At 42.3% G+C, this 25,943-nt stretch overlaps 1 protein-coding gene across 1 annotated transcript in view; it reads right to left on the bottom strand.

Moving 5' to 3' along the window:
• PRKCB (protein kinase C beta) overlaps positions 1 to 25,943 on the bottom strand; it is a 323,981-nt gene that overhangs the window by 89,172 nt on the left and 208,866 nt on the right. The window contains exons 5-8 of the mRNA XM_073636508.1: positions 17,155 to 17,283; positions 9,859 to 10,015; positions 9,629 to 9,763; positions 8,157 to 8,253 (exon numbers count right to left, since the gene is read on the bottom strand). Coding sequence (XP_073492609.1) covers positions 8,157 to 8,253; positions 9,629 to 9,763; positions 9,859 to 10,015; positions 17,155 to 17,283 — 518 coding nt within the window. The remainder of the gene's footprint in view (positions 1 to 8,156; positions 8,254 to 9,628; positions 9,764 to 9,858; positions 10,016 to 17,154; positions 17,284 to 25,943) is intronic.

The following is a 25,943-nucleotide window of genomic DNA, read 5'->3' as shown; positions in this document are numbered from 1 at the left end:
GAAGCGTGGAGACCAACTTGCTCCTCCAACAATGAGAAGAGCATTATACTTTGTGTGAATTCTCAAAGCATCTGGTTACCATGGGAACACTTCAAAAGATTCGCGAAACACGGTCGGGCATTTCAGAATAAAAACAGCCATCATTATTACTGAACCTATTAAACATTCTTTTGCCCTCGGACCCGGCTCACTCTTGTCCTCGAGAGACATTGTTACAGAGGACATTTGAAAATCGCAGTGAGCATCTTTCCTCCCACCCCAAAACTATAAAAGGCTGTTTTGCAACTCATCTATGCACGGCAAACATTCCAGAGACACAATTCAGGAGCTCTGCAGTTTCGGATTCACTGTTCTCCTCGTGACCCCCATCTCTCGGGCGGGTGGGCGCAGCTGGGAGACGCAGCCAAAACGATGAGCGGGTTCCAGCAGCCGTGTGGATAAATCAATGAAAAATATACTCATCAGGAGAAAGAGATTGACAGGCTACCTCCAGCTGCACTCTCGCTACCGGCCTGTGACCTCTAGGAGGGGGCGGCAGGAGCACTGCTCCCAAAATAGATGAGCCGTAATCAAATATTGATATCTATCAGACTCAATTCAGCCGCCACTGGGTGCAAGACAGGCCATGGCCCTATAGAACCACAAGCCTGCTGCAATGACCAGAATGATGTGCCCTGCTGCTGACCCGTACTGTACTCCAGGCAAACAGCTAAGTACACAGATACAAAACAGACTGTATATGGGAGCCATTTACCTGCCAAAAAGGTTTATATTTCTGTCCATCCAGTACTCTGCTTTACACAGCTATGGCATACAGCACAGCCCTGACTGCCAGGATCCGATATTGCTCTGTTGCAGTTTCACTGACAGGTCTCCTCTCCCCTCCCATTATGTGACTGGACAGTTAAAAGGAGAGGCTGAACACTGATCGCTCTGTCACTCTGCCTTCTCCTCCTATCAGCATGCTCCTTTCGCCACAGCATAACTTGGCTTCTTGTACTGCATCTTCCTCTCCCGGTTTGAGCTGCATTGCACATGGACTGCAAGAGGCTGATACCAAGTCTAATTCAGGTATTCGCACAAATAAATTTGCGAATGTATTAAAGTGTCACTAAACCCACATCATAAAAAACTATCAATAAATGGTGTATTACATGCTGTTCATACTCAGTCACTATGAGACTTGTTTTCTGTATTCTGCAAAAAAGCTGGTTGATCCTGCTGCTCTCTGTCTCCCCTTTCTGTCCATGTCCCCAATTCAGCTAGGGATTTTGCAGCTGTGGTGGCAACTCTGCACATGCTCAGTTTTTAGTGATTTTTTTATGCTGAGCATTTCCTCCCTATCACATCTGAGCAGCCCATGTGACTATAGATTCACACATGTGGATGTATACACAGTGGTACATGACAGCCCACTCCCTCCCTCCTCCATGCCCACTAACCAGCTAAACACAAGTGGGGGTGGAATATTACATGTAGATTAATGGTGGCTTCACCTCCCTCTTATTCTAAGACACAGGCTGGAGGGGCGTGACACAGTCTGTGACTGGCAGAAAGCCACCTACACCATGTTATTTCCACAAAATAATAAAGATTTAATTTCAAATATATATTTATATGCCAATTTAAAACAGTCTATTGATATTATTGATTTATTTTTACTCTGTATTCTAAAGGCTTTTTTTTTTTGAGCATGTGACCGTCAGCAGAGGACTAGAAGCACCCCCTGCTTATGATTCACTGCAGGCATGCTGAGAAAGATCTGGGTCATGTGATATCTGTATAGTGATGAGGAAAAAGGTACTTTGTTGGGTTTTTTTTAATTAAAATAATTACAGTGCCATCATCCATACACAAAATATAGAAGGGACAATGTAAATTAAACAGTGTGTGTTTAATGATTAGGGAGTTTAACTAATTTGTGCCTTTTATAGTTAGTTAATCTGGTTTAAAAAAAAGACACAAGTCCATCCAGTTTAACCTACAGAGAAAAAAAACACACACACACGCACAAATGAAAAATCTCCATATACACAATCCTATACCCACAGCAGATCCAGAGGAAGACAAAAATCCCCAATAAAGCATGATTCAATTTGCTCCGGGGGGGGGGGGGGGGGGGGGGAATTATTTCCCAAGGGGCGATAGGATATTCCCTGGATCAACTATCTATAAATGTTAGTATCCAGTTATATTGTGTGCATTTAGGAAAGCATAAAAGCCTTTAAAACAATATCTCCTCAGAGCTTGGACCCCTTTCACACTGAGACAGTTTTTAGGCGTTTTAGTGCTAGAAATAGCGCCTGAACGCTGCCTCCTATTCATTTGCGTGACTGGGGCAGTGTGATTGCGGGACGTTAGAAAAAAGTCCTGCAAGCAGCATCTTTGGGGCGGGTTTGGAGCGCTGTAAAAAGTGCTCCAAACACGGCCCTGCCCACTGAAATGAATGGGCAGCGCTTCGAAAATGCCGCAAAACAGGTTTTTTTTTTTTTTTTTTTTTTTTTTTTTAAGGTCACGTTGTCACCGCCCTGCTAGCGCCCGAAAAGCGCAGCTAAAGCACCGCAAAATATGGCGCACCAGTTTGAAAGGGGTCTAAAAAGGTAAAAAAAAAAACTGAACAGGCAGCTCTTTATTGCAGAAGAGACATACAGGGGGTGATTTACTAAAACTGGAGCACACCGAATCTGGTGCAGCTGTGCCTAGTAACCCAATCAGCTTCTAACTCCAGCTTGTTCAATTAAGCTTTGAAAATATAACCTGGAAGTGGATTGGCTACTATGCACAGCTGTACCAGATTCTGAGTGCACCAGTTTTAATAAATGTCCCCCATAACCCCATAAGATCTCTTGCGCAATAACAAACACCATCACAGTCCCATTATAAGTCGCTGATCATGGCCATTACCAGTATAAAGAAATAAATAAAAACTCCAGTGTATATATGCTATATATACACACACACCATAGCTTGTAGATGCTATAACGTCTGCACGAACGAATATACACCATTATCGGGATTTTTTACCAAAAACATGTAGAGGAATACACTTTGGCCCAAATTTATGAAGAAATGAGATTTTTTTTTTTTAATTGGATGTGTTATATAATAGAAATATATTTTTTCTCAAAAATGTCGGTCTTCAATTTACATAATAAAAATAAAGATCCCAGCGGTGATCAAATGCCACCAAAAGAAAGCTCTATTTGTGTGAAAAATTATATTCCCTCCATTGGGTACAGTGTTGCACATGACTATGCAATTGCCAGTTAAAGTAGCGCAGTGCTAAAAAAGTAAAAAATGCCCCGGTCATGAAGGGGGTAAAACCTTCTGGAACTTAAAGTGGTACTAAACCCACACTAGAAAAATCAGTGTGTATATGCTTGTGTATATGCTTGCTATACTCATTGTGGTAGCTAAGGGGTTAATCCTCTGCATTGTGTAAAAAGGCTGTTTGATCGTGTCTTCTCTGATCCTCCCCTTCTTTCGCTGTCCCCAATATATCTACTGATAATACAGAGGCTAGGGGACAAACTGCACATGCTCAGTTTGGTGTGTGTTACTAAAGATTTTTTTTTTTTTCTCGGGAGAATGCATGTGATCAACACAGTGAGCACTGTCCAGACAGAGGGTCAGGGGACATGCAGCCTCATAGGATAGTCAGAGCAGAATGAAAACTCCTTCTATAAACTTTAACCAGACACTGATATAAGTCACAAGACTGCTGATGAGAAAAGGTGTTTAGCAGTTTATATTAACTAAAATAGTTGCATTTTCATGTTCTGTGTACTGTGGGAGACCAGATAGTGAATGCAGGGGCCTGGGTTTAGTAACACTTGAAGTGGTTAAGGTAAATGAAAACTTCAACATGAGACAGGGGAATAGGAAAAAGGAGCACTACTAATGCCACATCCGAAATTATGGGGACACAGGGAAGGATACTACTAAAAGTAGCCAAAAGTCGGACTTTATAGGCATGGAAACAATGGAGAGGTGATAAATATTATTCATAACATTTATTGAAAAAAGTACATTGTATAAACACAGTGTTCAAAAAATGATAAAAAAACATGAAAAATGATAGTTAGTACAGCGAGCCCTTGTGCGTCTACGTGTTTCGCCGTGAGGCTTCTTCAGGACACGATCAAGGTTCAGAGACGTAACAAAAGAGAAAAGAGAGCAAGTGTCACTGTCTTCAATTTGGTTAGGCCTCATGTACAAAATCCCCGTGGTAGGCAATTCTCCAAAAATATGGAATGTTTAATGCAAATATTTTGTATCCTTCAAAACATATCTATAGCAGGGGCAAGTGTGTGTGTCTTGTATCCAAAAAAGGAGAGACCGTCAGGACAATGATACTGAGAAATCCAGCATCACAAGAAAGGAATAAGCCATAGTAAGGTTGAGCACTGCTAGCGGCATGTAACAAAGCCCTTGCTAGCATGCAATACGTGGAGATAACGACACATGGATATGCCCCTGGGAGACGGCCGGGTGCTGTACACAAAAGTGTGCGACTCTGTGGGAGTCTATGCCAGGAAGTGGGTGCAAATGCCTGTTAGACAGGTATCTGCACCCCCCTCCCCCCTGAAAGGTGCCAAATGTGACACCGGAGGGGGGGGGGGGTTCCGAAAAGCAGAAGTTCCATTTTTGTGTGGAACTCCGCTTTAAAAGTCCTCCTTAGTGAAAATACAAGTCTGCGTGAATAAATTCCTAACATGTAAAGTGGTTGTGCTCATCTGAGATTCTCAAGTGTTCGCTGCAGGCAGTCACAAAATAAGAAGTTGTAGCATGGACCGATCTGTGTCAGACATTTGTGAACACAGCCAAGAACTGCATGGACACCAGAATCTATGTGATTGTATTATCTCTGTCATGGGGAGGTAATAAACGGTTACACTTTTACATAACTCAGCATGCATGTACTTAACATATCTGATTTAAGGGACACTTTAACAGGTAACTTAACTTCTATTAGAAAAAAAAAGGCCAAAACACTGACCTTGCCTTTCTCTCTACCAGGCAGTATTTAGGCCACTTACCTAATCTAATGGGGACCAACTGTTTCTGCAATACTGAGCATGAGTACTGCATAGATAGAGATCAATGATCCCTCCAGTCGTTTCTCATTAGGCAAGGGCCGTTACTGCCGGTTCACACAGGGGCAACACGACTTGCAGGCCAACTCACAGAGGCGACCTGCACACGACTTCAGCGGCGGCTTGCAAAACGACTTCTGTAAAGAAGTCAATGCAAGTCGCCCCAAAAATAGTACAGGAACCTTTTTGTAAGTCGGAGCGACTTGCGTCATTCCTATTAGAACGGTTCTGTAGTACAAAACGGGACGCGACTTGTCAGGCGGCTAAGTCGCCTGACAATTCGCCCCTGTATGAACCGGGGCTTATTATGAAGTTTAAGGTGCATTATTTTCCATTATGGCCATATGGTTGGTACTACAGAGGCTGCTGTCTACCCAAAGACTGAATATTGCACACGTGTTATCAGATAAGCGATGACAGACCCTATATTATCCCAAGCCAGTGATATTTCTTTTTAATCCACTAGAAAATCATTTCAGTACATTTAATTCTTCTTTAAAGCGGTAGTAAAGCCCACTTTGTTATTTTTAACTACAGGCAAGCCTATAATAAGGCTTACCTGTAGGTAAAATGAATATCTCCTAAACGTGCAGCATTTAGGAGATATTCACCCTGGATGCAGCCGCTTACATCACCGACGCATGCCCTCTGTATGCCAGACCTTCAGAGCTTCTTGGCGGACCCAAGGGTTCCTGCGCTCATGCGTGGGAGCGACGTCATCACGGCTCTGGGTACAGCGCTGGAGCATGCAAACCCGGAAGAAAGGCTGGGGGAAGATGGCAGCGGTCTGAGCGATGACCGGGCGCCGCTGGTAGGGCTTCGTTCTAAGGCAAGTATTTCATAATGTGCCATTATGCGATACATACGAGCACATTATGGTATTGTCTTACAAGTGTTTTTTTTCTCTGCGGCGGTTTACTACCGCTTTAAATTTGAACTCCAGGTTTATTTTTTTCCCCACACTTGTAGCAGGTCGTCTACAGTGTTGAAATTCCCTGCAATCTTGAATCTCTACAATATAACTCTGCAGCAGCTATCCTAAACCCTCCTTCAATTCCTGTGCTAACTTCACACATGTATCAATCCCCTCTCCTCCTGATTCATACAGTCAATGCCCACTTCTTACAGCTACTAACGTAAAACATTATATAAAAGAGGGATATGCAATTAGCGGACCTCCAGCTGTTGCCGAATTACAAGTCTCATGAGGCATAGCAAGACTCTGACAGCCACTAGCATGACACCCAGAGACAGAGGCATGATGGAACTTGTAGTTTTGCAACAGCTGGAGGTCCGCTAATTGCATATCCCTGATATAAAAGAACACATTTCCGTTATCCATTTAAATAGGCATGATCAAGCAATGGATTGCATAGCTCAAGTGTGCAGTGGCCAGTAAGGAACAGCATGCATGTCTATTTGTGGTAAGGGAACTGGCACACTTGTCTGCATTGGTGGTTTTGGATTCTCACATGTTCATCATTTTCAAGATTTCACATTTGGACTTTTATAAATTTCTCTTTGAAGCCTGGGGCTGTTATTTCACCATTTGATGCACATTGTTAATTATGATTTAATATGAGTGAGTGACATGGAAATCGCATATTGCATATTATTTAAAGTTGTCTAGTGGTATCACAAATATTTAAGAATGCCTCCAAGCCTTGGGTAAGGATTATACAGGACAAAGTCTAGATACATTTAGCTGACTCATGCGATTGTAAACTGACTAGATATACATGCCAGCCCACTTTCAGGAATGTGAGGTCATTCTGCTCCAGAGAGGGATGGGTTGGACATTACCCTATATAACACACACACGGCTTGCAATACTTGTCGTCTTCAGAGCTTGCAATCATGCATGCGTCTGTGGTCACCTGTGCCATGCCATTTAATGGGGAGACCCATAGGGGAAACAGCATCTTTAGTTAAGTATTCTTATCATATTTATCTTTATCTGTCATGTTTAATAAATGTTATATTTATAAGTATTTGTGTAATCTCTCTATGTATATATCGAATAAACACCCTTAAAGAACTTAAAGTGATCATAAAGTCTCGTTTTTAGTTAAAAATAATAAACATGTCATACTTACCTGCCCTGTGCAGTAGTTTTTCACAGAGCAGCCCCGATCCTCCTCTTCTTGGGTCCCTCTTTGGCTCTCCTGGCCCCTCCCTCCTGTTGTGTGCTCCCACAGCAAGCAGCTTGCTATGGGGGCACCCCAAGCCAAGTCACAGCTCCCTGTGTCCATTCAGGCCCTGCCTCCTTTCTCTCCTCATTGGCTGACTGATTTTGATTGACAGCAGCGGGAGCAAATGGCACCATGCTGCTGTCTCAGCCAATGAAGAGGGGAGTCCCGGGCAGCTGAGACAATCCTGCAACATCGCTGGATCTAGAGGGACCTCAGGTAAGTACTAGGGGGGTTGCTACAGATAGAAGACTATTTATCTTAATGTATAGAATGCATTAAGATAAAAAAAAAAAAACCTTCTGCCCTTACAATCACCTTGAACTATCACCTGACCACGATACAACAAAATGAGTTAAAGTGGAGTTCCACCCTCAAAAAAGTTTTTTTTATTAAAAGTCAGCAGCTACAAAACACTGTAGCTGCTGAGGTTTAATAAGGACACTTACCTGTCCAGGGAGCCCACGATGTCGTTTCTCCCCCCCCCCAGGCCGATCCGTTGGGTGCAGAAGCTGCCATTGTAACTAAGGGAAACCAGCAGTGGAGCCTTCAGACTTCACAGCCGATTTCCTACTGTGCATGCGCTGAATGACCACAGAAGGCAGTATGGGGGGGCAGAGCCAGAAGAGGAAATGACATACCTCGCCGCGGCAATGCTGGGATGGAAGTTCACCTGTTTACTACTAAGGTAAGAAAAAAAAAAAATGTACTGTATATGAGGGGCAGAGGGGTGGTCTTTCGTTTAAGACCAAGTGGTAAAGTTGGGTAGCACTTTTACTTTATTTTTTCACACACATTTTAGTATGGATTACTACAGAGATATTGGTTTTGCGCACTACGTAGATCAATTAATAATGAGAATAACTGGTACCTCAAATTTTTGCCGAAGCTCTTCATTTCCCTCCTCTCCCTCCGGTGGCACGGGCACATTGAAATACTCGCCCTCTTCCTGACTCAGCATCTTGAACCTTAAAATAATGTATTTTTAGATTAGATTATAGCATTAATAGTAGGAAAGACATTTAACAGAGAAAAAGATCTATTTCACCCCTGGTCCTGACATACATGAAAAGATATAGATTACATTTACATTATGGATGGACAAAAACAGGATAACTGACCCCATTGCTGGCTGCTTCTTACTTAGAAATAATGCCAGTGTGCATGTAAACACATGGAGCCACTATATCCACCTGTACACCAGTGCCATTTATAAATGGCGACAAAAGAGTAAAGTATCAAATTTGCAAGTTCTTCTTTAAAAAAAAAAAATAGCGGTTAAGATATATCAGATAAATCAAGTCTATGTAATGTGTTGGTGTCTAATACATGAAGGAAAATACAAGATAATAAGAAGACCACTAATAGATCTCTAGCTTGTGGTAAAAATATGAATACCAGAGTGGTTAAAGGACAGGCATGTCCCCTTTATTGTTCTTTGTGGCCTGGAGACTGACGGGACAGGAAGGAGCAGAAAAGACTAGATAGGCTCGTCTGATGACAAGTCTGGACTACAATGGAGTGCAATGATTTCCTGGAGACATGACTGATAACTGCGTTTATGCGCCCTGGAGCTGAACAGGATATGAAAATTTGGAAGACTGTGTTGGACAAGATTAAAAGACCACTGCGGCGGAAAAACACAGAACAATGATTAAAAATCCTCCTGTTCCTAGGTCAACGGATATCTGCTCTTCAAGCAAGGAGATCAACTGTTTTAGAAAGACCATTATCTAAACAGTTCTGCAGGTTTTTTGGTTCAAAACTAGGCTGGAGTATGATCTGGAAGGAAATCTATAGTAAGAAAAAAAAAAAAAAAACACAGAGGCAGCCGCTGTTGACCTCTTGAATATGCTAAATGCCTGGATGTCTCTGGCTTCAATATTGAACTAGAAAGTAAATTCGGATATCTTGATCGAATCCCTGTGCGGGTTTCCTCTAAGTACTCCGGCTTCCTTCCGCGGAGGATTACCCACTAATTAAGGATGCTGTGCTACCAGGCTCCCTACATCCACACCTTTCTCCAAGCCTCTCATCACATCATAGTCATTTTATGAATGTCTTCAATATACCAAGAGAACCACTGACCTTATTAAGCTGTCACAGAGGAGATATGGACCTAAATCCAAATTTTAATAAAGAATAGTCGCCAGGTCTGCATGGTCAACACTTCAATGGACCTGTACACTGAAGACTTGTCTCACCCATTTGCTTCTTCCAGCACGGGTACTCGCAACCACCAGAAGATACTTTCACTTAACCAGTAATGTTACTTTATATGCTTTGCTTTATATTTGACTTTTTCACTTTAATCACAGAAATGTGACATGTTGTCCCACTTACCATCCATCCACTCCAGCCTTCTGCAGCTCTGAGATTCCAAACGATAAAGACCCCATGAAATCGTTCCTGCTGGTAAGGTCCCAGTCCCAGATTTCCACCGACAACCTGCGGTCTTTGTCCGACTCCTTCAAGTTACTGGCAGAAAAGAAAAGACACTGGACAGGTCATACGCTGTCAGCACACCCAGGACCCCAATCAGTAGCAAGAACACAAAAATGTACTTTACTCACAATTTAAACGTCTCATTGTAGATGGGGTTTAGGGAACATTTGATGGTTTTGGTCTTCTGCTTGCTCTCACTTTTGGGGTCCGGGATGAGTTTCAATTTTACATACGGATCAGAGAGTCCATTTGGGTCCATGGGAACCAGATTCCTGCCTTCTCCAACTAAAAGGGGTTTAAAGAAGATTTCCGTTTGAAGATCAAGCAGGCAAAACACTAAACAATTTGTTATTTAAAAGCAACAAACCAAAGAAACACGAGATGAGCTTTTTTTTTTTTTTTTTTTGTATAGTTGGCCAAATGGCCTAAAACTGTAGTATGCCGTTTGGAATAAATGGCTCTGTAATATTAGGCAATGTTTGCACTATACACCATCAGTCCTGAAGTGCATCTGGCCAGAGGGACAAAAAATGATTTGTGTGACTCTGACGAATGTCCTAGAATGAGGAAGAATCCTCTTATTTTTGGGATACGTGATTGATAGAACAGACGTTCTTCACATGTCTCAAAGAAGGCTTTACTGTGCTAATCGAAAATCTTTAATTGTATATGAAATTGCTAACTGCATAGCACACTGTCATAATGTCAGCCAAGACAAATGCAGTCCAATAGAGACAGTTTTTTTTTTTTATTATCCTTATAACTACACCCTCCAGTGAAATTTTAGCCTAAGTGGAATATCACTCATTCTAAAATTCTGCATTTTGTAAGTGCATGCAACACCTTCCCAAAACATAGATATCTGCTGACATCTAGTGGTGAAATGAGGCTACAGCACTGAATTCTGCCAATACTGAACTATACACCGATTATTTGACACCCGTGAGCTATAACATTATAACCACTGCCTGGTAAAGTGATCTCATGACAATGGCACCTGAAAGTGGGTGGGATATATTAGGCAGCAAAAGAATATGTTGATAGCAGAATAAAATGGGCTAGTGTAAGGATTTGCGTGACTTTGACAAGGGCCAAATTGTAATGGCTAGAGGACTGGGTCAGAGCAACACCAAAACTGCAGCTCTTGTGGGATGTTTCCAATCTGCAGTGGTCAGGACCTACCAAAAGTGGTCCAAGGAAGGAAAACTGACAAAGGGGTTTACGGGGTCAGGGGCGGCCAAAGCTTAATGATGCACATGGGGAGGGAAAGTCTGACCCGTGTAGCCCAATCCAATAGAAGAGCTACTGTAGCTCAAATTGCTGAAAAAGTGAATGCTGGTTCTGATAGAAAGGTGTCAGAACACACAGTGCATCAAAGTTTGTTGTGTATGGGGATGCATAGCTGCAGACCTGTCATGTTGCTCATGCTGACCCGTGTCCACAGCCAAAAGCACCTACAATGGGCACGCAAGCATCAGAATTGGACCACAGAGCAATGGAAGAAGGTAGCCTGATCTGATGAATGACGTTTTCTTTTACATCATGCAAATGGCCCAATGCGTTTGAGTTGCTTATCTGGGGAAGAGGTGGGACCAGGGTGCAGTATGGGAAGGTGGCAAGCTGGTGGAGGCAGTGTGGTGCTTTGGGCAATGTTCTGCTGGGAAACCTTGGGCCCTGCCATTTACACAAATGTTACTCTGAAGTCCATGCCTGGACTGGTCAGGGCTGTTTTGGCAGCAAAAGAGGGACTCAGTATTAGGAGGGTGGTCATAATGTTATGGCTCACCGATGTATGTACTTAGCCAAACTGTAAATGCCAACAGGAAAGTCTCAAAGTGAGAATTTAAGGGTTTATTAGTTGAATAAAATAATCAAATAGGTTGTCTTGCAAAAAGATTTCCTTGTCCATAAATTCATCACTGGGGGTTGTGAAGCAAAAGGTCAATAAAACCCTAAATACGCTTAAAAAATTGTCACCCACTTAAAAAAATGCAGGTTCTGGCAGGTCAACAGGTATTTTTTTCTGTACAACACAAAAATATTAAGGTGCAAAAGATTTGGGTATACTATCCATATATAACCCCCCCCCAATGAAGGGCAGTCTTGATATAGATAAAGCTTCAAAGTAAAAAGTCCACATGTAAAAGTTCATAAAGTCCCATAAATATAAGTGTGTTTCAGACTCCCGCTAACAGCTCCACCTGGGACAGAACAGGTCTCTGAATGCACAAAAAGGGACACAAGGGGGTACCAGCTAAGTGTAGCATTAATGAACAATTTATTAATATAAAACAGTTAAATACAGACTCATATAACAGTAAATTCAACTGGCTTATCTGCAGCCCTATATAGGATGATGAGGTCAATCCTTAGCATCCTGTATAGGGCTGCAGATAAGCCAGTTGAATTTACAGTCACATGAGTCTGCATTTAACTGTTTTACAGTGGGGGGAAAAAGTATTTGATCTCCTACTGATTTTGTATGTTTGCCCACTGATAAAGAAATGATCAGTCTATAATTTTAATGGTAGGTTTATTTTAACAGTGAGAGACAGAACAAAACAAAAAAAAAAAAATCAAGAAAAACACATTTAAAAAAAAAGTTTTAAAAATTGATTTGCATTTTAATGAGTTAAATAAGTATTTGACTCCTTTGCAAAACATGACTTGGTGGCAAAACCCTTGTTGGTAATCAGAGAGGTCAGACGATTCTTGCAGTTGGCCACCAGGTCTGTACATATCACAGGGGGGACTTTGTTCCACTCCTCTTTGCAGATCCTCTCCAAGCAACTTGAACCCTCTACATATTTCTATGGGATTAAGGTCTGCAGACTGGCTAGGCCACTCCAGGACCTTAATGTGCTGCTTCTTGAGCCACTCCTTTGCCGTGTGTTTTGGGTCATTGTCATGCTGGAATACCCATCCACAGCCCATTTTCAATGCCCTGGCTAAGGGAAAGTGATTCTCACCCAAGATTTGACAGTACATGGCCCCGTTCATCGTCCCTTTGATGAGGTGAAGTTGTCCTGTCCCCTTAGCAGACAAACACCTCCAAAAGCATAATGCTTCCACCTCCATGTTTGATGGTGGGGATGGTGTTCTTGGGGTCATAGGCAGAATTCCTCCTCCTCCAAACACGACAAGTTGATACCAAAGAGCTTGATTTTAGTCTCATCTGACCACAACACTTTCACCCAGCTCTCTTCTAAATCATTCAGATGTTCATTAGCAAACTTCAGACGGGCCTGTACATGTACTTTCTTGGGCAGGGGGACCTTGCAGGAGCTGCAAGATTCAAGTTCCTTACAGCGTAGTGTGTTACCAATTGTTTTCTTGGTGACTATGGCCCAGCTGCTTTGAGATCATTGGCAAGCTTTTCCCGTGTAGTTCTGGGCTAATTCCTCACAGTTCTCATGATCATTGAAACCCCACGAGGTGAGATGTTGCATGGGGCCCCAGACCGAGGGAGACTGACTTATTTTGTGTTTCTTCCATTTGCGAATAATAACACCAACTGTTGTCACCCTCTCACCAAGCTGCTTGGCGATGGTCTTGTAGCCCATTCCAGCCTTGTGTAGGTCTACAATCTTGTCTCTGACATCCTTAGACAGCTTTTAGGTCTTGGCCATATCTTTTATACAGGTAACAATCTGAGATTAGGAGCACTCCCTTTAAGAGAGTGCTCCTAATCTCAGTTCGTTACCTGTATAGAAGACACCTGGGAGCCAGAAATCTTGCTGATTGATAGGGAATCAAATACTTATTTCACTCATTAAAATGCAAATCAATTTATAACTTTTTTGAAATGCATTTTTCTGGATTTTTTTGTTGTTATTCTGTCTCTCGCTGTTAAAATAAACCTACCAATAAAATTATAGACTGATCATTTCTTTGTCAGTGGGCAATTGTACAAAATCAGCAGGGGATCAAATACTTTTTTTCCCCTCACTAATACTAATAAATTGTTAATTAATGCTACATTTAGCTGGCACCCCCTTGTGTCCTTTTTTGTGCTTTCAGAGACATGTTCTGTCAGCGGGACCGCGCAATGCACTTATATTTATGAAACTTCTTTATTATTTTGTTATTTATGCAGGATCTTTATAGTGATAAAACATGGAGAAATGTGCATTCATTGCAGCGATGTACTACATTATGTTTATTTATTTGTTTTTATTTCGCTCCATGATGTCAAAATCATTTGGTTAAAATGTTATAGAAGCAATTACTGATTTATAAAAAAATACCTTGCTAGTTTCATTAAACCATTGTCTGAAAGGAAGGGAGAATTGATTCGAAGGTCTATAACGGGTCACCAGTTAAAGCAATCCCGTTGCTTTACCTTTCTTGCCATTTATACTACCAAGCACGATTTTACTCAGCAGAAATCATTCTCGGAAATCTGCAAAGAAACCAACGCTTTCAGCAGTGTTGATCTCGCTGGTCTCCGGCAGCGCTCACAGGTTGCTCCTTCTGACCCCTCCAGATCATTACAGGAGACAGTGATGATGTGGAGGTTAGCGGCAGAAATCAGTGAGAGCTGCTGAGGACCAAAGAGATTAACACTACTGGAAATGTCTCATTCCCTGTAGGCTTTAGGTGTTCGCCGGTTCAGGAGAGGTTTGTATACAATGGGGTCAGTTTACTAAAACTGGAAAGTGCAAAATCTGGTGCAGTTTTGCATGGTAGCCAGTCAGCATTTAACTTCAGCTTGTTCAATTAAGCTTTGACAAAAAAAAAAAACCTTTAAAGCCGATTGGTTCCTATGCAGAGTTGCACCAGATTTTGCACTCTTCAGTTTTAGTAAATCAACCCCAATGTTTTGTCTCACAAGAATAGCTTGGCTAAGTACATAGAACTAAGCTAACTACCACTAGCAGGAGCCCAAAGCTGTGGAGACCAAGAGAAATAAAATAAAGTGCCAGGGAGAAAAAACTGGAAGGAGAGCCCAGTGATGGGACATATCACAGTCACATGACCAGCCCTCTTCTAATCACAAAGCTCTCTCCGGTGCGCTGAGGGGTAAGAACATTGTGGACACATCACTGGTTCCACACCACAACCTAAATCTTATGAATGGGACAGGACTTAAATTGCGGAGAATAAGGGAGCGTGAACAGTGATATCTGATCTCTGTTATAATTGGGCCTCTATGTGTTTTATTTTTATATGCATTTGCTTTATTTTCATATGCAACTTTTCTTTTTCTTTACAAAACGGGAGATATTTATTGAAGTCGTAAATGTGATACAGAACACAACATAGAACAATTTGATATGGTTAAAAGGAGAAGTACAGCCAAAGCACGTTTGGCTGTAGTTCTCCTGTTGATCACAGGAGTGCAGTTCGTTCTGCACTCCTGTGATCCGTTTTCGGCAGACAGCGTGCTGAAACCTGGTGATGTCACAGAGCCGGTCCAGGCTCTGGAAAGATTGTGACGATATGGTCGGAACCTGCCCACATGCCTAGACTGGCATCTGGCTCAGCCTCTCAGAGATCCACTGAGAGCCTGAGCCGGCCGCTTCAGCCCCCTCTACTGCAGATGACATCCCAGGAAGGGCAGCTGAGGTCCACTTCAGTAAAACGTCTTTCAAAGCATAGTACAGGAGATGAGAGATCAGCAGTTTTGTGTGGTGAGAACATTGGCCGTCCTTATGGATCCCCAGTAGGGCTAGTTCTGGGGAGATCAGTATAGACACATATGTAACTCCTTATTTACATGTATAATGCGTTTTTGTGTCTCAGTATATTCCAATATTCACATACAGCGGGGAAAATTATTATTTGATCCCCTGCAGATTTTGTAAGTTTGCCCACTTTCAAAGAAATGAAGGAAGGGTCTATAATTTTTATTATAGATGTATTTTAAATGATAGAGACAGAATATCAACCAAAAATCCAGTAAAAACGTATCATACAAATGTTATAAATTGAGTTGCAGCTCAGTGAGTAAAATAAGTATTTGATCCCCAAGCAAAACATGACTTAGTACTTGGTAAAGAAACCTTTGCTGGCAAGCACAGAGGTAAGACATTTCTTTTAGTTAGTGACCAGGTTTGCACACATCTCAAGAGGGATTTTGGTCCACTCTACTTTACAGATCTTCTCTAAATCCTTAAGGTTTCTTGACTGTCGCTTGGCAACTCGAAATTTCAGGTCCCTTTATAAATTTTCTATAGGGTTAAGGTCTGGAGACCAGCTAGGCCAATCCATGACCCTAATGTGCCTCTTCTTGAGCCACTCCTTTGTTGCCTTGGCGGTATGTTTTGGGTCATTGTCATCCTGAAAGATCCATCTTCAGTGTTCTGGCTGAGGGAAGAAGGTTCTCATCCAAGATTTTACAATACATGGTCCTATCCATTGGCCCCTCAATGCGGCAAAGTCAGTCTGTACCTTTAGCAGAGAAACAGCACCAAAGCATAATGTTTCCACCTCCGTGCTTGACTGAAGGGAATGTGTTCTTAGAGTCATAGTCAGCAGTTTTATTTCTCCAAACACCGCGAGTCCCCCTTCTCAAGAAGGCACATGTACAGTTATGCCAATGAACATCTAAATGATTCAGAGAAGGATTGGGAGAAAGTGCTGTGGTCAGATGAGACCAAAATTTAGCTCTTTGGCATTAACTTGACTTGCTGTGTTTGGAGGAAGAAAAATGCTGACTATGACCCCAAGTACACCATCCCTACAGTCAAGCATGGTGGTGGAAAAATGATGCTTTGGGGCTATTTCTCTACTAAAGGTACAGGCCGACGTTGCTGCATTGAGGGACCAATGGACAGGTCCATGTATTGTAAAATTTGGGTTGAGAACCTTCTGCCCTCAGCCAGAACACTGAAGATGGGTCTTCCAGCATGACAATGACCCAAAACATACCACCAAGGCAACAAAGGAGAGGCTCAAGAAGAGGCACATTAAGGTCATGGAGTGGCCTAGTTAGTCTCCAGACCTTAATCCTATAGAAAATTTATGGAAGGAGCTAAAACTGAGTTTCCAAGAGACAGACAAAAAACCTTAAGGATTTAGAGAAGATCTCTAAAGAAGAGTGGACCAAAATCCCTCCTGAGATGTGTGCAAACCTGATAATCAACTACAAGAAACGTCTTACCTCTGTGCTTGCCAACAAGGCCTTCACCACCAAGTACCAAGTCATGTTTTGCTTGGGGATCAAATACTTATTTTACTCACTGAACTGCAACTTAATTTATAACATTTGTTTTATGTGTTTTTTCTGGATTTTTGGTTGATTTTTGGTTGATAATCTGTCTCTGTCATGTAAAATACACCTATTATAAAATATTATAGACCCTTTGTTCCTTTGTAAGCGGGGCAAACTTTCAAAATCTGCAGGGGATCAAATAATTATTTTCCCCACTGTACTGATAAAAAGACTAACCCTACACAAAACATTACATGCAACAACTCACCCACAACGGTCAGCACATCCTGAGCGATGTCAGCTTTGATGTGTATCCGGCCCCGGCGCTCGGTGTGGTCTGTTCCGCAGAGGCTTGGCACGTTCATTACACAGCGTTTGTGTACATTCATCATACACGCTGTGGAGCAAAGAAAAAAGGTACACCATAGATATTTACATTGTATTCGATTAGAAACATAAATCCAACATTCTTCAAAGACAACGCCAATAAGATCCAACTGGTAAAGAGGGGGAAGTTAAAGAACTGCTCGTTAGTTAACTACTCGTTTTTGTCTAGGGGTGAGGAGAGCGGAGATTTACTTACCTTATCCGCTGATCCTCCGAGTACGAGAACCGGTCCCTGACGCTCCTGCCCCTCCCCCCGCACACTAGCTGTTTTGCGCAAGGACTGTTCCTGACGCCATCACACCCATAGAACGGCTCTAGATGGAGGATGGCAGGAACAATCCACCGCTGGACGTGGGGGAAAGCTGTTTTCTGGGGGGATTGAAACCCCTAACTGAGCAACAATTCGTTTTTTGCATGGAACACGGTGTCAACACACTGCTATTTCCATGTCTTTCCATGTCTTCACCCTCTTCATTCCTTGGTTCATCTCAGTGCTGCAGCCACATCCTGTCCACATGCACTCCCAACGATGGCTGTATGGCATTTCTCAGAATGGGATTCCTGATAGCGCCAACACTGGACCACTACTGCACTGTAAGCCCCCGTGACAACATAGGAGCACAAATTGGAGCCTGGGACGGAGCATTATCATCACGAGAAGGACACATCCATGTTTTGGTGACTATATAAACACACCACTGGCACTGTGGATAAAGTACAGTTTTTGAAGGCTATGTTCATACCACCCCCCCCCCCTTTTTTATCCCTCTTCTCCCTCTAATTTGTAAATGGTATTATTGCAATCTCTGTGCGTGAAGCGATATTTTTGAGCTAGTAAGTACAATTATACCCTTTTTGTCTACTCAAGTATTGAGCTTGGCTCTGCTATGAGCCTAATATGTATTATGTTAAATGTTTTAGCTTACCATATGGTCACAAATATTTGGAAATTATATCTTATCTACATGGTGATGTTTGACGCTCAGCGGGAAGATTTCCATCTGCAAATATATTTTTATGCTGACAAGGTAGTTGTGCATGTTGTGTATACGTCACTCGAAAATGACAGCGGCTCATGTTTTTATCTAAATATGTTATTACACAATGTCTGATCTATGTGCTTTATTGTAGATAGTGAGACCTGTTCCTTTCAACAACCCCTGAATGTGTGCTGACGAAGCAAAACAGCGAAACGCGTTGACGCACAGGGGGTCACTGCTGTCTATATGGTGTTAATATTTTGCTCACGTCATACATTTATGACTGTGTGTTATTTTTTTTTTTTTTTAACTCTTTTGATACTTGCTCTGTTTGCGATTTATTATAATATCGTCCACCTTGCCTCTAATGTCCGATCTAGGCTCCCTCCTTTTTCTAACATTTATTTCTCTAATACGGATGTGGCTTTAGGAGTTTTTTTCTAATTTTTAGCGCATTATCATCCTATTTGAGACATCATCTAAGCAAAGACCTTCATGGAAGGCACTGTAACAAAAGCCGAAGACTTAAAATATTGTAAACTACTTTTTAAAAGACCCTAAAAATTAAAAGCTTTTATAAGTTTTTGGGGATAACAATCCTGGCTCTTGCACCAGGAATATCTAACTCGTGCGCGCTTGCTCAGGCCCATCTCCCTTCACTTGCTATGATTGACAGCAGTGGGAGCCAATGGCTCCAGCTGCAGCATCTGAGCCAATAAGGAGGGAGAGACCCGGGAGAGCCTCGGCTCTCGTGCACATCGCTGGATTGGGATCAGACTCTGGTAAGTATTAGGGGGGCTGAGGGGGGAGCTGCGCACTGAAGGTTTGAAATGTATGAAGGTAAAAAACATTCAGCCTTCATAATCCCTTTAATGTGTCTTCACACCTTTTCATTCAAATTAGCTTAATACCTACTTTATATTTGTTACAACTTCTCATTCTCATAGCATAGCTAAAAAAAAAAAAAATTACTTGCTTAAAAAGTCCTACCTAGCTTTCTCCTTCTGTGTAATGTTAGGGAGGGGGATGGGAAGTTGTTGTCCATAACCACTTCAATACTGGGCACTTTTTTCCTTTTCTTGCCCAGACCTATTTTCAGCTTTCAGTGCTGTTGCACTTTGAATGACAATTACACGGTTATGCCACACTGTACCCATAAAAAAAAAATAATTAAAAAAAATTAAAATTTCATAACACAAATAGAGCTTACTTTTGGTGATATTTAATCACCACTGGGGTTTTTTTATTTTTTGCTAAACAAAAAAAAAAAAGACAAAAAATTTTGAAAAAGAAATTAAAAAATTAAGTTTTTTTTCAGTTTCTGTTATAAACTTTTGTAAATAAGTATTTTTTCTCGTTCACTGATGGGCACTGATGGGGCTGCCCTGATATACAGCACTGAAGGGCAGCATTGATGGGCAATGATAGGCGGAAAGATAGACCAAATGATGGGCACTGATTGGAGGCACTGGCAGGTATCACTGATGGGGCTGCACTGCTATAAGCCAGGCAGGAAGTGGATAATAAATCCTGTCTATACTGTGCTGGCAGATCTTCATTATCAGTTGTAAACCCCACACACTGGTGTTGATTGAGGCCGGGTTCACACACATGCTGCCGTGGTTTCGTGCCTGGGGTCTGGTGTGTCCCTGGTCACCAGTTCAGGTGCGAATCAGGTCTGAATTTTATCCCGAATTTGCACCCGAATGACCAAAGATTCACAGGTCCCTTTTAGAATGCACACCGCTGCCGCCCCTGACCTGTGTGAACCGGCTCCATTGAGAGCTGGTCACATTGATGCTGCTTGCAGGACTTTTTCTAACTTCCCGCAAGTGCACCACCCAGATAATGAATGGGAGGCAGTTTTCAGGCGCTTTACAGGTGCAATTTCTAGCGCTAAAATGCCTGAAAACTACCTCAGTGTGAAAGAGCTCTAAGGGAGGGTTATAACCACTGTCTTATATATTTTGCGATCTGTGATTTACCTTTACTTCTCGTCCCATAGCCCAAACAGGAATCCCTTGGGGTCCCCCAGGTCTCCAGAACTAGTGTCCCCATTGGAAGATTTGTCTTCTATTATTGTTCTTGGGACAACCCAAAATTTGGATTTTTTTTTTAATACTTTCCTTTTCAGTGATAACGGTCAACAGGACAATTAGAAATGGTGACTATCCCTAACAAGGGCAGAGGTAGCAAAAAAAAAAAAAAAAAAACGTTGTTCTAATCCATCTCCACTTTGTCCAAAACTAAAAAAAGTTTTTTGCCTTTAAGTATACCAAAACAGAGAAAGGAGGGTTCCTACCTTTCATGGCATAAGCCTTAATGATAATCTTCCTAACCTAGAAATGGTGGCACAAGAGGCAGATCTGCCATTGCAAGAGCACTGCCCAAACTACATCTAAATGTAAAAAGATCTCTTTGGGGTGCTTTGGAAGAGGACAAAGAATTCAGGATGGTGTCCAGATTAACATGAAAGGAGAAAACTATCAATGTCAGAAAGGAGACCCAACGCCTAAAACTCACCTTGACTGAGGAAAAAGGAAGGGTTTCTTACAACATGACAGTCAGTTTAAAAGACCCAACTCAAAGACATGATAGCCACCAGAAAATCTACATTACAAGCAAGGGAATATTCCAAATGGAAGGCTTTTTTAAAACCAAGAGGAACAAATTGAGATTCCAAGAGGAGACAGGATTACGAACTGGGACAGCCACCCCCTGAACAAAATACTTTACTAAGGCATGAGTTGCCAATTGTCTCTGAAAGAAAATGCCAAGACTTGACCCTTCAGTGTGCTCAAGTCCAACTGATGCTCTGGCCCAGATTGGGGAAAGAACAGGTAAAGGAAAATGGTCTATGATGAAACTCCGTGCCTCCCACCATTTGACTCTCCAAAGAGTTGCACTCCATCAAACGGAATACTTTCGAAACCTTTCTTCCAATCAATCTCCAGAGACCAGTTCTGCAGCAGAAGGTTCCTGTACAGCTGTACTGACATGAGGACCAGGTAAGAATTCTGACACGTTGGGGGGAGAGTGCAAAATCTGGTGTAGCTTTGCATAGAAACCAATCAGCTTCCAGGTTTTTTGTCAAAGTTTAATTGAACAAGCTGAAGTTAGAAGCTGATTGGCTACCATGCAGAGCTGCACCAGATTTTCCACTCTCCAGTTTTAGTAAATCAACCCCAGAGAGTCTGCCCAACTGTCTAAGCAATAGTGCAAAACTACTGGGAGAAACCCTAGTTTTTGAAGCATTAAGGTATTGGTTAGGACTGAGCCAGGATTGCGCACCATGCTCTTATCCCGACTACAAAAAAGATGCATGGTTGAGCTAAACAGAGCATAAGGGCCTTTAAGAAGCACCTCAAAACTTTTGTTGGCTCAGACTTTGAAGACAAGGCAGGGAATAACTGGATCAACCACAGGCACTTTCTACTTTTTGTGCTAGGCCTCCTCCACTGGGTACTCCTGTCCAAACCGACTGGAGGGCATATTTACTTTATGTGGTCTCGGCCAATCTTCGTATAGAGGACTGGTTCACCTACATCCTGTACTAGTGGATTGACCAGAAAGGACCTAGTAGGCTTTTTTAGATTTGGGAAGAGATCCCATACTGTTGATCTTAGGTAAGGCAGGTAGGGGCAGTTCTAGCTTCAAACAGGAGAGCACCTTATCCACCAGAAGCTTCAAGCTGGGTTCACACCGCAGCATGGAGCGACTCACAGCAGGAGTCCGCTACATCCCCATTCACCGTTTCTTATCCAATTTTAGCCTGAATGTTTGGCCGATATCGAACCTGAAATGGACCAAAAGACGCACAGGACTCCAGTGCAATTCACACTGGAGCAGCTCCGGAGATGTGTGAACCGCCTCCATTGAGAGTTGGTTACAATCTGCTGACATGCAAATTGGATGCAGGGAAACCCACATTTGATTCACAATAGCACGTGTGAACCCAGCTTAAAGGTTTCTTTCAGCGTGAGAAAAATTGAGGGTGACAGCCCATCCCACATGAACAGTTCTCTGACAGAGGAATGGGGAGTATTGGAGCCTGGAGGAGATGAAAAGAGACTTCCAAGTATGGAGACTTAAATGATGTCCAAAGAGCCAGGAGCAGACTTTTGAGAGGAATACAGAGTAACCTCATCATGTCCCTGTGCACAGTGCATGTTGGTCTAACTCCCTGTCCTATTTCCCTTTTTTCTGAGGGAATCCCCTGAGGAGTACTCCTAACAAAGCAGAGACTGTTTTCTGCAGAGCATGAGGTATGCAGACACCCTGTGTCCCATGACTGAGGGCTGCTTGATAACCAAGTCAATAACTGAAGGTGGAGACCTGGGCCACAATCCAGAGCAGGGTAGTGCTGAAGCTGTAGTATGCCTGTTTTGCAATATGCAGGGGGAGGGATGTGTACCTCCTACAAAAGGCAGGCCTATGCTTACAGAACAGGTATTTGTATACCTAAATGTGTAGGGCTTGTGCCAAAATCTCCTTACCACGCGGAAAGTAAACCAGGCTATGTTCATGGCTGCGACTAACCGTTTAAAGTGGCACACACCAAGTCATGGGCACAACAAACTCTGAGCATCATAGCTGACCTGCAACACACTGCATCCGGCCTAAGGTACTCTCACCGCCCTTCACTCTAAGCCCAAGGCAGGGGCCCTGTGTCCAGGGACTACCCCCTAGGCTGGGGAAAGAAAGAAGGGAAATTGGATATGAGGGACTGGGTGGGGACTCCACAGAAAAGAAAAAGGGGTTAGAGCCCCAGACTCAGGACACCAGCATACAGGCAACTTCCTGGAGGAGATACCACTAGTGGAAATAGGTATAAACAGGACCAGGGAAAAATCCAAGGGAAAAAACAAGCTTAACTTACCACCAGCCTGAAGACAACCAAACAACCTGTCTAACAGTAAGCAGGGGTTTAGTCTGCACACATTTGCAGCCATTGTGCTATATGCTGGGTGTTCAGTGTGCCCCTGTACCTTTAAGAAGGGGTGGCTCCTTTTTAGTCCACCTGCTCTCACCTATCCATCAGAATGCATGTGCCTCCACTGTGGGGACACTTCTAAGTTAGTGTTAGGTAACACAGATACCGGGGTGCCTTGACGAGGCTCTGTGGCTTGTGCATGCATTTGCAAATGTGTACAGACTAAACCCCTGCTTTTAACACATATTGTTAGGTTATTTGGTTGTCTGCGGGCTGGTGGCAAGTTAAGCTTGGTTTTTCTCTTGGATTTATCCTTGGTCCTGTTTATACCCGTTATCCTTCCAATGCTTCTTACTGCGATAGCCAGCTATAGATGGGGGCAAGTGGTGTCTTTTTTTGTATCACTAGCGGAAATACCCTGCTTTGCCCACTTCAGAAGGGCACACCCTCTTCTTCATCGAGAGCGATTTCAAGGACTGGAAAAAAAAACTGGATCCAGATTGCCACTGCTTTGGACCTGTAGAGCCCTCTACACCTAGCTACAATGCGTTGCAAGTCTGTACTGAGGGTAAGAGCCACACACACAGTACAGTGTCGTACAATGTTAAAGGGCAGTCCTGCGAGTTCCATGTGGCAGGGCACAGATACCATTCCTGGAGACGCTGGCAAGGGTCAACTAATCCAGAATCTGCAACCATATTGCCACAGATTTGTCAATGCAGCAAATTTAATCTTTTGGTAGAATAGGAATCATAAGCTAGAAACCGGCTTCTCAGTTAAGAAAGGTCACCCAAGGACATTAGCAAAAAACTGAGGATTGCTGGTAGTGGGAGAGGTTACATAGGTCGTGTTAACAATTTTATTTGCCATCATCCTCACCTGCAAGTATCTGGATATAACCGTACTTTAACATTTAAAGAAACCTGTGTCCTGTACTGTATGCACTTTAAGATGTGGATCACTATTATGAGGATACTGTTAAAGCTGCAATTTTAGCAAAATCCACTAGATGTCTCTGTGAGCCTACCTATCCTGAAGATGCTCCTTGCCAAGGTCACACTAAACCTATCTTACATTCTAGCCACGTGTTTCAAATACACATCTGCATATACAGATGTCTCCGAAAATCTCAAAGAGGGAAGAATTGTGATTTTTGTTCAACAAACCGAGAGAAAAAAAGAAATGGGTTTATTGAGCAGCCTAGAGTTTTTCTGGAAACATACAGACACATTTCATTACTGGGCTCAGCTGCTGAACACCTTAATCCTTTGCCTAGTTCGGAAATAAAATAAAAGGTATGCTTCTGATGAGATTAAACATTAAGTCATGAAATGCACACGGGAACACGGCCTACCTGCTCTGTTTTTCTACAAGACGGGGCTGTGATGCTCCAGGCTTACCAATGCTGCGTCTGGCCTTCTAGCCAGTAATCTGGTGTGCAGGGAGACCTTATACACAACATATATCAATCCCTCTACTCTGGTCTTCTTACTATGTTTCAGAGTTTAGGGAAGCTGACAAACAGAATCACGTAACAAGAGGCGGAGGTCCTCACAGGAAAGAAACGTGTCACCTTATATAAAACTGAGCGTCAAGTAAATGGAGTGAACTTTCTGACTTTATCATAGTTTTTTTTTTTTGCACAGCACTTGCGATCACTGATGAATAACAATGCAAAGCTAAAGCTGGCCATAGATATGTGCTTGTGGTGGTCCACCTCTAACCAGTAAGTACCAATTCAACCTCATACAAAGAGCACTGTAATAATTGTCTCAGTTTGACTTTAATCATGTTACAGCTGGCACAATCTCCCAGAGAGCTTCAGGAGGGACATAATATGTAGCCATGGATGCCAAGAAGGCTATGTATGGAAAAAAAAAAAAAAAAAAATTTGCTGTGCAAATGTCACATGCATTTGCACAGGTGTCACAAATAATTACGGTAATTTGTAAATGGTTTCCTTCCTTTGATGATCAGCTCCATCTAGTGGCCATAATGTGCTGGATTTACTGAATTTTGACCACTAGATGGAGCTGACAATCATGGGAAGTAAACATATTACACTAATTACCAGGCTTATTTGTGACAGCTGTGCAAATGTATGTATGTATATGTATACATATACACATGCTTTTTGATTTGTTTTGGTTTCTTTGTATATATGGATTGCAAGGGTTGTTACCGACATGTGGTGAAAACTTCATGTCAACAGCACCGTTAGAAATATATTTACCTAGAATAATAGTGATGTGTTCATAAATATTGAACACGTCACTATTATTCTAGGTGAATATAATTCTAAAGGTGCTATTGACATGAAATTTTCACCACATGTCAGTAACAACCCATGCAACTCATACATACAAAAACCAAAACAAATCAGTTCAAAATTAAGTTATGTGTAATAAAAATGGAATGACACAGGGAAAAGGTATTGAACACATGAAGAAAGGGAGGTGCAAAAAGACATGGAAAGCCAAGACACCAGCTGAAATCTATCAGTAATTAGAAAGCAATCCTGCCCCTTGTCAGTGCAAATTAATATCAGCTGGTTCAGTCTCAACTGATGGCTTATAAAAAATTGTCACACAAGAAACATCCCATGATGGGTAAAATCAGAGCTCTCTCAAGACCTTCACAACCTTATTTTTGCAAAACATACATACGGCATTGATTACAGAAGGATTTATAAACGTCTGAATTTTCCCGTGAGCACTGTTGGGGCCATAATCCAGAAGTGGAAAGAACATCACTTCA

The sequence above is a fragment of the Aquarana catesbeiana genome, linkage group LG06, assembly GCF_042186555.1.
Source record: "Aquarana catesbeiana isolate 2022-GZ linkage group LG06, ASM4218655v1, whole genome shotgun sequence".
Lineage (NCBI taxonomy): Eukaryota > Metazoa > Chordata > Amphibia > Anura > Ranidae > Aquarana > Aquarana catesbeiana.
The sequence above is the reverse complement of the archived record's forward strand: the minus strand, read 5'-3'. Positions and strand labels throughout refer to the sequence as shown.